General features: G+C 48.4%; 2 protein-coding genes across 2 annotated transcripts; both read left to right on the top strand.

Moving 5' to 3' along the window:
* The first annotated feature begins 1732 nt into the window (after positions 1–1732).
* Positions 1733–2562, top strand: LOC125928453 (60S ribosomal protein L21-like). The gene has a single exon (XM_049639183.1). The coding sequence runs from the start codon at positions 1778–1780 to the stop codon at positions 2258–2260; it is 483 nt and encodes a 160-aa protein (XP_049495140.1). The 5' UTR covers positions 1733–1777; the 3' UTR covers positions 2261–2562.
* An 8655-nt stretch (positions 2563–11217) lies between these two features.
* Positions 11218–13333, top strand: LOC125924214 (translation initiation factor IF-2-like). Its single transcript, XM_049632674.1, has 2 exons — positions 11218–11449; positions 12405–13333. Exons 1-2 carry the CDS (start codon positions 11218–11220, stop codon positions 13331–13333), a joined length of 1161 nt encoding a protein of 386 aa, XP_049488631.1.
* The last annotated feature ends 332 nt before the right edge of the window (positions 13334–13665 follow it).

Genomic DNA, 13665 nt, shown 5'->3' on the forward strand with positions numbered 1-13665 from the left:
ACATTAAAAAAAATTTTAATGCTTATTTATTTTTGAGAGAGAGAAAGAGAGAACGAGAGGGACAGGGGCAGAGAGAGACGGAGTCACAGAATCTGAAGGAGAGAGAGAGAGAAAGAAAGAGAGACAGAACGAGTGGGGTAGGGGCAGAGAGAGGAGTCACAGATTTCAAAGAAGGCTCCAGGCTCCAAACCGCCAGCTCAGAGCCCAATGCAGGGTTCGAACTCATGAGCTGCGAGATCATGACCTGAGCCGAAGTCAGATGCCCAATCGACTAAGCCACCCAAGAGTCCCTAAAAAATCAGTGCATTTTAACAATATTTTTCTTCCAATCCATGAGCACAGAATGTCTTTGCATTTTTTGTGTCATCTTCAATTTATTTCATCAGTGTTTTATAGTTTTCACAGTACAGGTGAAAGTACAGGTCTTTCACCTCTTTGGTAAGATTTACTCCTAGGTATCTTACTAGTTTGGCTACAACTGTAAACGGGACTGTTTTCTTAATTTCTCTTTCTGATGCTTCCTTGTTGGTCGTTGCAAGGAGTACGGCCGGAGTCGCAAAAGATGAGTCTGCAAACAAAGTGCAGTTAAGTGAAGGTCCTCATACTCAAGTCGGAATGAGGCCCTGACTCCACAATGAAGCTTCTTTTCATTAGGATAATCGATAAAGACTATGTGCATAAAGTCAGCTAAGCAAGTGTGTTAATCAATCTAATGGTTTAGTTTTTCAAGGTTGAATTTCGAGGTAGTTGGTTTCTATAACACGAGGAAGTGTCAGGTGTGAAGGAGGATCTGGCCCTGACAATGTTAATGGCTTTAGGCGTTCCTTACTAGTCCCAGCCGTGGTCAGCTGTGTAAACATGTCCTAAGGCCTTGCACCTTCTCCAGCCCTTCCCTTCTGAAGTCTTTTCCTTTGATGCTTCTCTCCTGCATCTCCCACAGTTGGTGTATAGACATGCAACAGATTTTTGCACGTTTATTTTGTATCCTGCAAATTTACTGAATTCATTTATCAGCTGTAGCAGTTTTTCAGTGGAGTCTTTAGGATTTTCTGTATGCAGCATCATGGCATCTGCAAATACTGTGAAAATGTCCATACTACTCAAAGCAATCTATACGTTTAATGCAGTCCCTATCAAAATACTAATAGCATTTTTTACGGGACTAGAACAAACAGTCCTAAAATTTGTATCGAACCACAAAAGACCCTGAACAGTCAAACCAATCTTGAAAAATAAAAGCAAAGCTGGAGGGCATTGCCAATCTGGACTTTAAGTTCTATCAAAAAGCTACAGTAATCAAAACAGTATGGTACTGGCATAAAAAGAGACACATAAACCCAGAAATAAACCCACAACTATACGGTCAATTAATCTTTGACAAAGCAAGAAGGAACATCCAATAGGAAAACACAGTCTCTTCAACAAACAGTGTTGGGAAAACTGGGCTCAACATGCAAAAGAACGTAACTGGACCATCTTCTTACACCATACATAAAAATGATTTCAAAATGGATTAAAGACCTAAATGTGAGACCTGAAACCTCAAAAATCCTAGAAGAGAATACAGGCAGTATTTTCTTTGACACAGGCCATAGCAGCTTCTTTCTAGATATACCTCTTGAGGAAAGGGAAATAAAAGCCAAAGTAAACTACTGGAACTATATCAAAATGAAAATCTTCAGCACAGTGAAGGAAAAAAACCAACAAAACTAAAAGACAACCTTTAGAAGATATTTGCCTTTCGGCCAGAACTGCCATCTTCCAGTAATTCGCCAAAATGACCAACACAAAGGGAAAGAGGAGAGGTACTCGCTATATGTTCTCTAGGCCTTTTAGAAAACATGGAGGTGTTCCTTTGGCAACATACATGCGAATCTACAAGAGAGGTGATATTGTGGACATCAAGGGAATGGGCACTGTTCAAAAAGGAATGCCCCACAAATGTTACCATGGCAAAACTGGAAGAGTCTACAATGTTACCCAGCATGCTGTTGGCACTGTTGTAAACAAACAAGTTAAGGGCAAGATTCTTGCTAAGAGAATTAATGTACGTATCGAGCACATTAAGCACTCAAAGAGCCGAGACAGCTTCCTGAAGTGTGTGAAGGAAAATGATCAGAAAAAGAAGGAAGCCCAGGAGAAAGGTACTTGGGTTCAACTGAAGCGCCAGCCTGCCCCACCCACAGAAGCACACTTTGTGAGAGCCAATGGAAAGGAGCCTGAGCTGTTGGAACCCATTCCCTATGAATTCATGGCGTGATAAATGTAAAAAAAATAAAAGACGTCAAGACTGTAAAAATGTTTCTTTTAATTGAGTAGCAGCATGGTATTGTCTTCCCCAAAGAAGTATTTAAAGCAAACTTTACATCCGAATTCACTGGGGGATGGCTTTATTCAAATTTTGTGGGTTTTGAGGCACCTGGATGACTCAGTTAAGCATCCGACTTTGGGTCAGGTCATGATCTTGCAGTCCATGAGTTTGAGCCCCGCGTCAGGCTCTGTGCTGACAGCTCAGAGCCCGGATCCTGCTTTGGATTCTGTGTCTCCCTCTCTCTCTGCCCTCCCCTGCTTGTGCTGTCTCAAAAATAAACGTTAAAATATGAAAAAAAAAAAAAAGAAGATATTTGCAAATGACATATCCAATACAGGATTAGCATCCAACACATATAAAGAATTTACAAAACTCAACACCCAAAAAGCAAATAACCCACGATACCACCTCACACCTGTCAGAACGGCTAAAATTAACTCAGGAAACAACAGATGTTGGTAAGGATGCAGAAAGAGGAGAACACTTTTGCACTGTTGATGGGAAAGCAAACTGCAAAACAGTATGGAGGCTCCTCAAAAAATTAAAAACAGAACTACCCTACAACCCAGCAATTGCACTGCTAAGTATTTATCCAAAGGATACAAAAATGCTGATTCAAAGGGGCACACGCACCCCAATGTTTATAGCTGCATTATCAACAACAGCCAAATTATGGAAAGAGCCCAAATGTCCACTGACTGCTGGATATGGAAGATGCGCGTATACACATACACACAATGGAGTATTAGTCAGCGATGAAAAAGAATGAAATCTTGACACCTGCAACAACGCTGATGGAACTAGAGTGTATTTGGTAAGTACATGTCAGGCAGAGAAAGACAATTATCATATGATTTCACTCCTATGTGGAATTTCAGAAACATAACAGATCAACATAGGGGAAGGGAAGGAACAATAGAGGGAGGCAAACCATAGCAGAGAACTGGGGGTTAACAGAGGGGAGCTGGGGGGCAATGGACTAAATGGGTGATGGGCATTAAGAAGGGTACTTGTTGGGATGAGCACTGGGTGTCATATGTAAGTGATAAATCATACTGGGTTCTACTCCTGAAACCAATACTTCACGGTATGTTAACTAACTTGAATTTAAATAAGTTTAATATTTAAAAAATGGGCCCAAAACATGAACAGACATTTCTCCAAAGAAATCCAAATAGCCAACGTGAAAAGATGCTCATCATCACTCATCATCAAGGAAATGAAAATTAAAATTACAATATCATCTCACACCTGTCAGAATGGCTAAAATCAACAACACAAGAAACAGGTGTTGGCAAGAATGTGGAGAAAAAATGGACCCATGTAGTTCAAATTCGTGCAGTTCAAGGATTACATGTATACACTACTTACAAGATATTCATTTATATTCAAACCTATATAGACTCAGAGTTAAGGGATGGAAAAGGATACAATACCCCACTCAAATAGTAACCAAAACAAACTAGGAGTTTTTATACAAAAAAAAAAAAAAACCACCAAAAAACAACCAGGAGTTTTATACAAAATAGATTTTAAGTCAAAAACTTTCTGTAGACCATAAAAGGTCTGTATATGATGATTAAAGAGTCCATTTAACAGGAAGATATAACAACCATATGTACACCCGATATCCAAGCACCTAAACATATAAAGTAAATGCTGACGTATTATATTGCACTATAATGATGTTAGGGGACTTTAAAAACTCACTTATAATAACATAGAATATCCAGACAGAAAATCAGTAAAGAAACAGTTGACTTGAACAATATTATAGATCAAATGGACCTTATAGACATACACAGAACTCATATTCCATCCAACAGCAGCAAAGATTCATTTCTAGTACACAAGCAACGCTTTCCAGGATAAATAATACCTTAAGCCACAAACAGATCTTAAATTAAGAAGATCAAAATTATTCAAAGGATCTTTTCTGACCACAAGGGAATGAAACTAGAAATCACTAGCAGCAAAAACAAACAAACGAACAAAACAAATTCAATAATGTACAAACTAAACAGCCCACTCTTGAACAACCATTTGCTCAAAGAGGAAATCAGAAGGGAATTGAAAAAGTGTATCAAGACAAACTCAAAGAAACACAGCACACCCAAACTCACAGGATGCAGCAAAGGCAGTAAGTACTAAGATGGAAGTGTATAGTCAGAAATGCCTCTATCAAAAAAATAAAATAAAAAGGACCTCAAATAAACAGCCTACCTTTACACCTCAAGGACCTAAGGAAAAAAAGAAAAACCTAATCCTCAAGTTGGCAGAAGGAAGGACATAATACAAATTAAAACAGAACTATATCAAGTAAAGAACAGAAAAAACAGCAGAAAAAGTTTTAAAAACTAAGTGGTGATTCTTGAAAAGATAAATTCAACACACCCTTAACTACATTAATTAAGTAAAGAGGACTTGAATCAAGAAAATCAGAAGGGAAAGAGGATGCAATAAAAAGTGATGCCTCAAGTCCTAAGAGGAAAATACACTACAATTCAGGCCTATCTCAAGAAACAAGAAAAATCCCAAATACAGTATCTAACAGCACACCTAAACAAACTAGAAGCAGAACAACAAAGAAACCCCAAGGCCAGCAGAATAAGAGAAAAAAATAAAGATCAGAGCAGAAATAAAAAATATAGAATCCAAAAAAATATTGTTTCAATGCCCATACTGCCTAAAGTGCCCTATCGATTTCATGCAATCCCTATTAAAATTCCAATGGAATCTTTACAGAAATAGAAAAGCGATCCAAAAATTTATAGGGAACCACAGATCCTGAAGAGCCAAAACAACTTTGAACAAGAGCAAAGCCTGAGGCATCACATTTCCTGATTTCAAAATATATTACAAAGCTACAATAATCAAAATAATACAGTACTGCCATATAGACCTGCAGGTAAATGGACCCAAGAGCCCAGAAATAAATCCATCTATAGTGTGATCTTCAAGAAGGATTCCAAGAACTCACAAAGTGGGGAAAGGGTAGTCTCTAATAAATGGTGATGGGAAAACATGCTTAAGAGTGAAACTGGTCCCTTATTCAACTTCCATCACAAAAATCAACTCTAAATGGATAAAAAAGACTTAAGACCTGAAACTACTAGATAAAAACAGAGATTCCGCTGCTGGGATCTACTTTGTGTCTTCAAAGCCTGGCATCCGGATGCATTGATCAGGGTTATGTTTAGTTTGTTGGGAGGGGTTAACAAGTATGACTGGTACTCTGGCACATACAAGGTGCTTCATCATGATTGCCCACCTCTGAACATCAACTTCATCACCTGCAAAAGTGAAACAATTAATGTTTCCACCTAGTGGGGTTTTTATGGATTTGGAATACATGCGTGTGAAAGTACTCCACACAGTGCCTTGCACACACTAGAAACTCAAGTGATGCAGTGATGCTGCAAATTTGCATTTTCAATGGAGCCTGATAAACACAGCTGGGCACTCAGTTTGGCTCTGCTCTTTCTTCTACAGTTTAGGACACCAAGAGTTTTGGCTGTCAATATTTGGATAACGGGAAACATGTTGCATTCTAAAAAGGTCACCGTTTATAATTTTACAGCCAGTCTATTGAAGTTCTATGCCATGCCTGCTCCAGTGGGAGCCACCCAAGGGAGGAAACAGGTTTCTCTCTCAGGAACGGTCTGGGTCTACTTTACTCCTAGCAGAGTCCATCCAATAGGTCAGTCCTGCCAGCACATTCTGGAGAGGGCTGGTCACGTCTGACTTCCTGGAGGGCAAGTCCTGACCTACCAGCCACCCCACTGAGGACAGGACTCCTGGGGGACTCAGCCCCATTCTGCATCCAGCCACCAGCAGAAGTGATATTTCCAGTCCAATCCAGGTGAAAATGAGAAGACTGCTGACAATTCCAGGGGAATGGCTGCCCTAGAGAAGAGACAGGATGACGGCAAGTCACAGAAGGTCAGAACAAACAAGGGTCAGTACACATGGGAGAGACTTACAGCCACCAATACAGCCCCATATCCCACTCTCAGGCCAACAGACACTCCACCCAGTCACAGTCATCTGTGCCACCATCAAACAGGCCCAGAGAGCTCCACACATCCTCAAACACACAAACCCTCTACCTATCAGATGCCTGGTTGTGTACCCAGAACCCTCATGCCCCAAATATACATAAACCCTCAGCCCCAATAAAATTACAGCTATGGCCTTCAATAAAATAATGCACTCCCAGGGAACCTGGGTGGCTCAGTCAGTTAAGCATCCGACTTCGGCTCAGGTCATGATCCTGCAGTCCGTGGGATCAAGCCCTGTGTCGGACTCTTTGTTGACAACTCAGAGCCTGGAGGCTGCTCAGATTCTGTGTCTCCCTCTCTGTCTGTCCCTCTCCCGCTCACACTCTGCCTCTGTCTCTCTCAAAACAAACATACATTTAAAAAATTTTAACTAAAAAAAATGCACTTCCAACCATCCCCATATCCCCAAAAAATCCACTCAACCTCATAAAACCCCCAATGCAATGCACACAAACCCTCCAACAATAACTGAATACATTAAAACCAAACTCACATACTCCTTAATGTTAGACACAATCCTCTAATCCCACATATACCACACACAGTCCCCTAGAGCTGTGAACATCCACATAGGCATGCCTTCAAAGCTCAAACACATAAATACCCTCAGACAGACACAGACAGGGTTTCCTACCTTCTCCTAAATGGTCACTCCCCCCAAAAAACAATGACCTTACCACGCTGATACAAACGTACACCCATCTCCCTCTTGAGAACCTATAAATACCATGTCTACACCCCTCAATTCTGCACACACAGCTCAAAACACCCAAATACACTAACAACCCCAATCTCCCACATCCCTCCACTCCCTAAATTCTTACCCTGACAGGATGCATGAATACAGGTATAACACTGATATTGCAAACACACACAAAACCAACACATGAAGCATTAAAATGCATAACTCTACCTCTTCTGAAACGCACATACACATATTCACCATAGTCTCAAAATGCACACAACCAGCCACACCATCCAGCCAAACCACACGCACCCACACCCACCCACACACCATTCCACACCACCTGTATACACACAGCTCTCCTTGCCCCCCCAAATCACACATATACAATCCCTACACATCCTTAAAATTACCCCAAACTATCTCATACCCCCATATACCCACAAGTTATTCCACAACCTTCTTTGTCCTGGTTCACATTGCTTCTCCCCAGCCTCCTTCCAAACACAAAACACACACACATACAACAGTCCCCCCAACCGCTGTCCCAACCCGAGGCCTCCAGAAAAATAAAAGTACTGAATATATAGAACCAACCCCTTAAACCTCTCAAAATACACAGGAACCCTTCAAAATTCCTCAAACACACTATGGACCCCTTACGAATAGAAACATACACATACGCGACCTTTCGTGTCCCAAGTGCACATGCACCCAGACACATACATAAGCAACCCCCAATCCTCAAATGTATATATTAGATTAGTATGATTTCACTCATATGTGGTTTTAAGATGCAAAACAGATGAACATATGGGAGGGGGGGAAATACACAGGGAGGCAAACCATAAGAGACTCTTAAAGACAGAGAACCAAACTGAGGGTTGACGGGGGTGGGGTAAATGGGCGGTGAGTATTAAGGAGGGCACTTTGGATGAGCCCTGGGTGTTTTAGACATAAGGGATGAATCACTGAATTCTACTCCTGAAACCAATATTGCACTGGATGTTAACTAGCCAGAATTTAAGTAAGTTTTTAAAGAAAAAGATGACTCACTAAACACTGAATTCACACACACAACTCAGCCTGTACTATATACACTCAACACACCACACAAACTTCCTGCAAGCACCCTGAATATTCACAGGAATTCACACAACCCCAGCGCACACACACCCTCACGTCACTGGCACACACGCGTACAGAGCTCCAGTGTCACAATGAGAAAACCGCCCTCGTGAGGTGCTGCCCGCGTGACTACAGCAGGACAGCCTGCTCACACCCAGTCTGGACATTTCGATAAGGGCCTGAGCTTAGAATTCCCACCCCAAGCTCCCACTCTGTTTTTCCTAGGGCACCTTGGAAAGTAACCCTCCAGAGCTGAGCCCGTGAGAAGCAAGCAACCTCCACCCCAACCACCTGGCAGTACTAGGTGCTTGCTACCCTGCACTCTACGTCTGCTGGCTGTGACCCAAGATGGACAACTGCCCTTCCCCTGGCTCACTGCACGCCCGTTACAGGGACCTGGAAGTAAATCTTGTGACTCTCCTTCCTTTGAGGGAGGCGGGTGTGCTGAAACTGTGCGTTCGATCAAACCACCCTGTGCTTTTCACTTCCCCACGGTGTTGCTCAGGTGCCGAGGGAGCTCCCTGCTGAGGCCACGTGGGTATGACCGGCTGAAGGAGGTCTTAATCCAAGACTGGTTCTTAATACGATCTACCAGCTCGGGACCCCCAACAATCCTCAGCACAACATACAAGGGCCATCCAACGCCCCACCCCCCACCCAGACACAAGCGCAAACCTACACACTCCCCAACTTCACACACAAAAACTCCATGCTCGTACAAACATTCACAATATTCACAACACCGATGCGCACTTACACAGTTTCCACCACCTGAAGACACCCACACACTCAGAATCTATATACAGAAACTGCGATGGGGATGAGTTGGTGACAACGGCAAGTATCACCTGCCCCTCTTTCCAGGGAAGGCCCGGTGTCCCCCGCTGGCAAGGGTGCCTTCGGGAGGCAGTGTCGACTCCCGGCTCCTTCAGGGACTGCCGAGCTACACACAGTGGCCTCACCACGGGGCATCCCTTTTCCAGGAAGGCGTATGTCCCACGGGTTGATGGCGGCCTGGCCGGTTTCCTCCAACTGAGGACAGACAGCTCTCAAAGAGAGTTCAGTGGGGGAAGCACAGGCTGTGCTGGAGTCTGGGGGAGAGATCGATGGGTCCAATCCTGCTTTCTGCTTCTTCCCTCACAGGTGCTGTTTAGTAAACATCCTGTTCCCTAAACTCCGTGTTCAGGTCTGTTTTCGGAAGAATCCAAGCTACAACAAGTATTTACCAAGCACGGTAAAGACTCCTCTTCTGGCTCTTACTTTCCAGTGGAGAAAACAGATACTAAACACAGAGCTGCATCACGGACGGACGGACGGACACACACACACACACACACACGCACAGCATCAGCCAATGTCCAGTCAGCACTTTGACCAAAAACTCTGATCTCTGCACATGGAAGGAGGAGAGGCTACAAGCACCGATATACAACTTATTAAAAACCGGTTACTGTTTCTAATTTTGTTTCTGGGGCGCTCCCAAGGAAGAGGCCTTGAGCTTCCTTAAACGCTGCATTTCTAACCAGGGTGCACCATGGACACGTTTGTTGTTTAAAGCGTGAGTGAGCCTCGGGAAGGAGCTAGACCGCTGACCTCCAAGCTAACATTCTCTCAGGGTCCCTAACCAGGAGCAGCCACAGGAGCAGGGTCTGGCGGAGGGATGAGGGTGGTGGACTTCATCCCCTGACTTGCTCCCTCCTCCTCTCCCAGCGGAGTCAAAGCCTGCCTCCAGCCCTGTCCTGATTCCCATCCTCTCCCTGCTCTGTTCCTAGTCCCACTGACCCCGTTCTGCTTTTCCCAGTCCCTGCAGGCTGTAAGCCCTTGGACGCGCAGCTCCTACAGCAGACATCAGAGCAGCCTCCTTTCTGCAGCCACCTTTTGGGTGTCCTCAGACCCACTCCTGTGTTGCTGCAGGGCTCCTGAGCCCCCAAAGCCCAGTGTGGGTGAGAGCGTTCAGCTCCTTTATCCCCACCAACTGCTGCGAAGTACAAGGGGTGGGAGCTCCTAATGGCCTGGCCAAAGGGGCCGCTCCGCTCCGTGCGGAACACAGGATCCCTTCTGCCCAGGGAGAGATGGGGGAACGCAGGGTACGTGCCGTAACGTACACTCCAAAACACCAGTGGCCCCAGAACAACCAGCTGTGATCGGCCTCAGCCATTCCAGACGTTTCCATCCATTCCACGTGAGTGGGGCGTTTTCAGTGCTGGTTTGGGATATCGAGACACTCCTGTTCTTCTCCCCTAAAGCTCAGGGTCTACATCTTCCCATATCAAAAACAAAACAAATTAAAGGAACCCAAGAACGTCTACCTTGCATGTGTTACATCATGTTCTTTTTAGAACATAAAATGTTTTAAAACACAAAAAACTGGCAAAGGTCCATTTTGCCGACAAAACACAATGCAATTAACGTACCGTACTGTCCCTTTATTGGGGATAGGTTACAAAGGAGGCAGTGAGAGCCCTAGGAATCCGCTAGTGCTAAGAGAGGTGGTATTGGGGCATTCAAGAAGGTGACGTCGGCACCTTTTGCTGGAGGGAGATCCACCATGAGGGAGAAGAGGCCACTGGGAGACTCCCGATAAGGAAGGCCCAGAAAGGCTTGGGTGGGTCCAAGGGAGGGGGAGGCAGGAGGCAGCTGTGTATGTGGTCAGCTGGTGGCCATATTGACTGAACCCTCTGGTGGGTCTGCAGGTCCATGTGGACGGAGAGAAAGAGCATCAGGTCATCCCATCAGAGAAACATGAAGCTGAGATAAGCTTCCCAGGACTAGGAGCACCCTGAACCTTCGAAAAGAAAAGAGAGCATACCCTACAGGGTTCTGGAACATCACAGCCATACCTACCCAGAGCAGAACATCCCAGTCTCCCCGGGTCTCAGCCCCCAGCCCTTCTGCAGGGACAAAGCCTCCCAACTCCAGGCTTGTCAGTTCACTGACCCCCTCCCCCCGCCCCCAGAGGTCCTGCCGAGCACCGAGGACTCAGGCTTCCACTGAGATGAGCTGGTTGAGAACTAGTGACATGGCTGACCAGCATGATCGCCCAAATCCCCCACCACCTGGGGCAGCTGCTCTCGCAGACACATGTTTCTACAGACCGTCACCACCTGGAACCCACGTCGAGGGTGTCCTTGCCTACCAGCCATGCCCCAGAGGAGACAGCAGTGCCCGTAGCTGCCCGGCTGACCTGCGGGGGTTGCCCGCGAGAGCAGACCTTCCGGCCTCCCGTCCAGGAATCCCCATCACACCGACAACACACTGGTGAAGGTTCTGCACGACAGCCATCGATGCCCACCAGGCCATCCCACTTGGGACCCAGATGCCAGGACCGCAGGTGCTGAAGGAGTCTCCACCCACCTAACAGACACCCCCAACCTATCTGCACATCACCAATGTTTACAGGGATGCTTTGGCCCTAACCAGTGGGCCAGCCTCATTAGGAGTGACGCAACGGTTCAGAATGACCAGGCTCGGTGCACACATACAAGGGCCCACAGCTCCGGAAGCTCCACTCACAATTCACAGAGTCACCCCCCCCCCACCGCCCCCCCCAACCCAACGATGCCTGAATATGCTTGCTTCGCTCATCCATCCATCCATCCATCCACCCACACAGACCGGTGGTGTGCTCGTAAATGCTCAGGAAAATGCTCCCGGAGAAAGGAGGGAGAGCCTTCATTTGTGGCTTTTACCTAGCATTCGCAGCTTGACTCCTTCAAGCGACCCGCCTGCTGACACTAAACACGGAACTAGGAACAGATGCGCACCACTCACCATCCCGAGTCGGCACAGGTCACACCCCAACGCTTCACACAAGCCCACATCACGAGGGCACGTCAACCCCCGCCCCCACCCCCGACGCCATGAAAGAGTCACGGACTTGCCCTCTACACACCAACACACACACACAGCTCCACTACCCAAAGAAATACCCTTGGAATGCTCCTGAAACCTTCACACCTTGCGAACAACTTGGATAATTCCTGCAGCTGGTGAGGGACAGATACACAGCTGCCGACAATCAGGAAAAGAACCTGAACCCTAAACCACGTGGTCCTGCGACACTGGCCGAGTAACACGCAGCACGCCACATACCGAAACTAACACACGCAGGCGCCGTCCACACCCTGCCCCTACGCACGTGCGCCTAATCCTTCCAAATCCGCCGCGACTCGCACCGGACCCCGAGTCAGAGGGGGAAACAGTCGCACGTTCCCCACAGTACCCACAGCTAACCGCCAACTCCCCGAGGAGCTGGGCACTCAGCGTCCACACACGACTCTCCGCCCACGCTCACACTCGGGCTTGGCCCCTCCCTCACAAACGCCCTACGGCAGGGCGGTAGAGACCGCACTACCCCACACGTGCGAACACACGTGCCACACTCCCGGCGGACAAGCTCCCGCGGCCCCACCTGTGCTCCGCTCGCCTGGCGGCCCCGCGCCCTCGGAGGGGAACCACGACGGCCCCTCGCCACCCGCCCACCGCACCCTCCAGGCCCCCGAAGCCCGACCGCCGGGACGCACATCCAGACGCGCGGCCGCCCGGGACCCCGCTGCCGACGCCGACACGCCCGAGAACCCGCCTCAGAACCGCCGGGTCGAGACGCCGGGGCGCAGACCCCAGACCCGCCGCCGCCCGGGACCCCGCTGCCGACGCCGACACGCCCAAGAACCCGCCTCAGAACCGCCGGGTCGAGGGGTGGGGCGAGAACCCAGACCCGCCGCCCGGGACCAATTTGCCGACGCCGACACGCCCAAGACCCGCCTCAGAACCACTGGGTCGAGATGCCGGGGCGCAGACCCCAGACCCGCCGCTGCTGCTCGGGACCAAGTTGCCGACGCCGACACGCCCAAGAACCCGCCTCAGAACCACTGGGTCGAGACGCCGGGGCGCAGACCCCAGACCCGCCGCCCGGGATCAATTTACCGAGGCCGACACGCCCAAGAACCCGCCTCAGAACCGCCGGGTCGAGATGCCAGGGGAAGACCCCAGACGTACAGCCGCCCGGGACCCCGCTGCCGACGCCAACTCCCAGAACCGGTCTCAGCCCCGCACGGTCCACACCCGCACACCGCCCGAAACACTCGCGCGCCAGCTCACCGTCGCGACGGCGGTCGCCGAGCGTCCACGCGGCCGGTTGCTACGTGACACGCGCGCACACGAGCTAAGGCCTTAACACGGCTACCGCAGCTACGCCTGAGCGACTAAAAGCGCGCGACCCTGGCCTCGACTTGACGTCACGGTGGCACGAGGCCGCCAGGCAGGGCACCGCCTCCAGCCGGCAGGGCCGTTGAGCCCCGCCCCCACGTACGCGCGCGCGCTCCCCGGCACGCCCCCTCAACGGACGCGGCGGGCACCGGGGGGCGGGTCCAGAGCGCTGCAGCCCCGCCCCCCTGGGCGTGCGCGGGCGGGCAAAGGACACGCAGGGACGCGCCTGGAGGTCCCTGCGGGGTGGGACCCCAGGGGACCCTCTCGCGCTG

This window comes from Panthera uncia, chromosome D4 (assembly GCF_023721935.1).
Source record: "Panthera uncia isolate 11264 chromosome D4, Puncia_PCG_1.0, whole genome shotgun sequence".
Lineage (NCBI taxonomy): Eukaryota > Metazoa > Chordata > Mammalia > Carnivora > Felidae > Panthera > Panthera uncia.

Coding starts and splice junctions, on each gene's coding strand:
- LOC125928453 (XM_049639183.1), top strand. CDS start 1,778: ATGACCAACACAAAGGGAAAGAGGAGAGGTACTCGCTATATGTTCTCT.
- LOC125924214 (XM_049632674.1), top strand. CDS start 11,218: ATGATCGCCCAAATCCCCCACCACCTGGGGCAGCTGCTCTCGCAGACA. Junction 11,450..12,404: donor CCGACAACACACTGGTGAAG/GTTCTGCACGAC, acceptor CGTTCCCCACAG/TACCCACAGCTAACCGCCAA.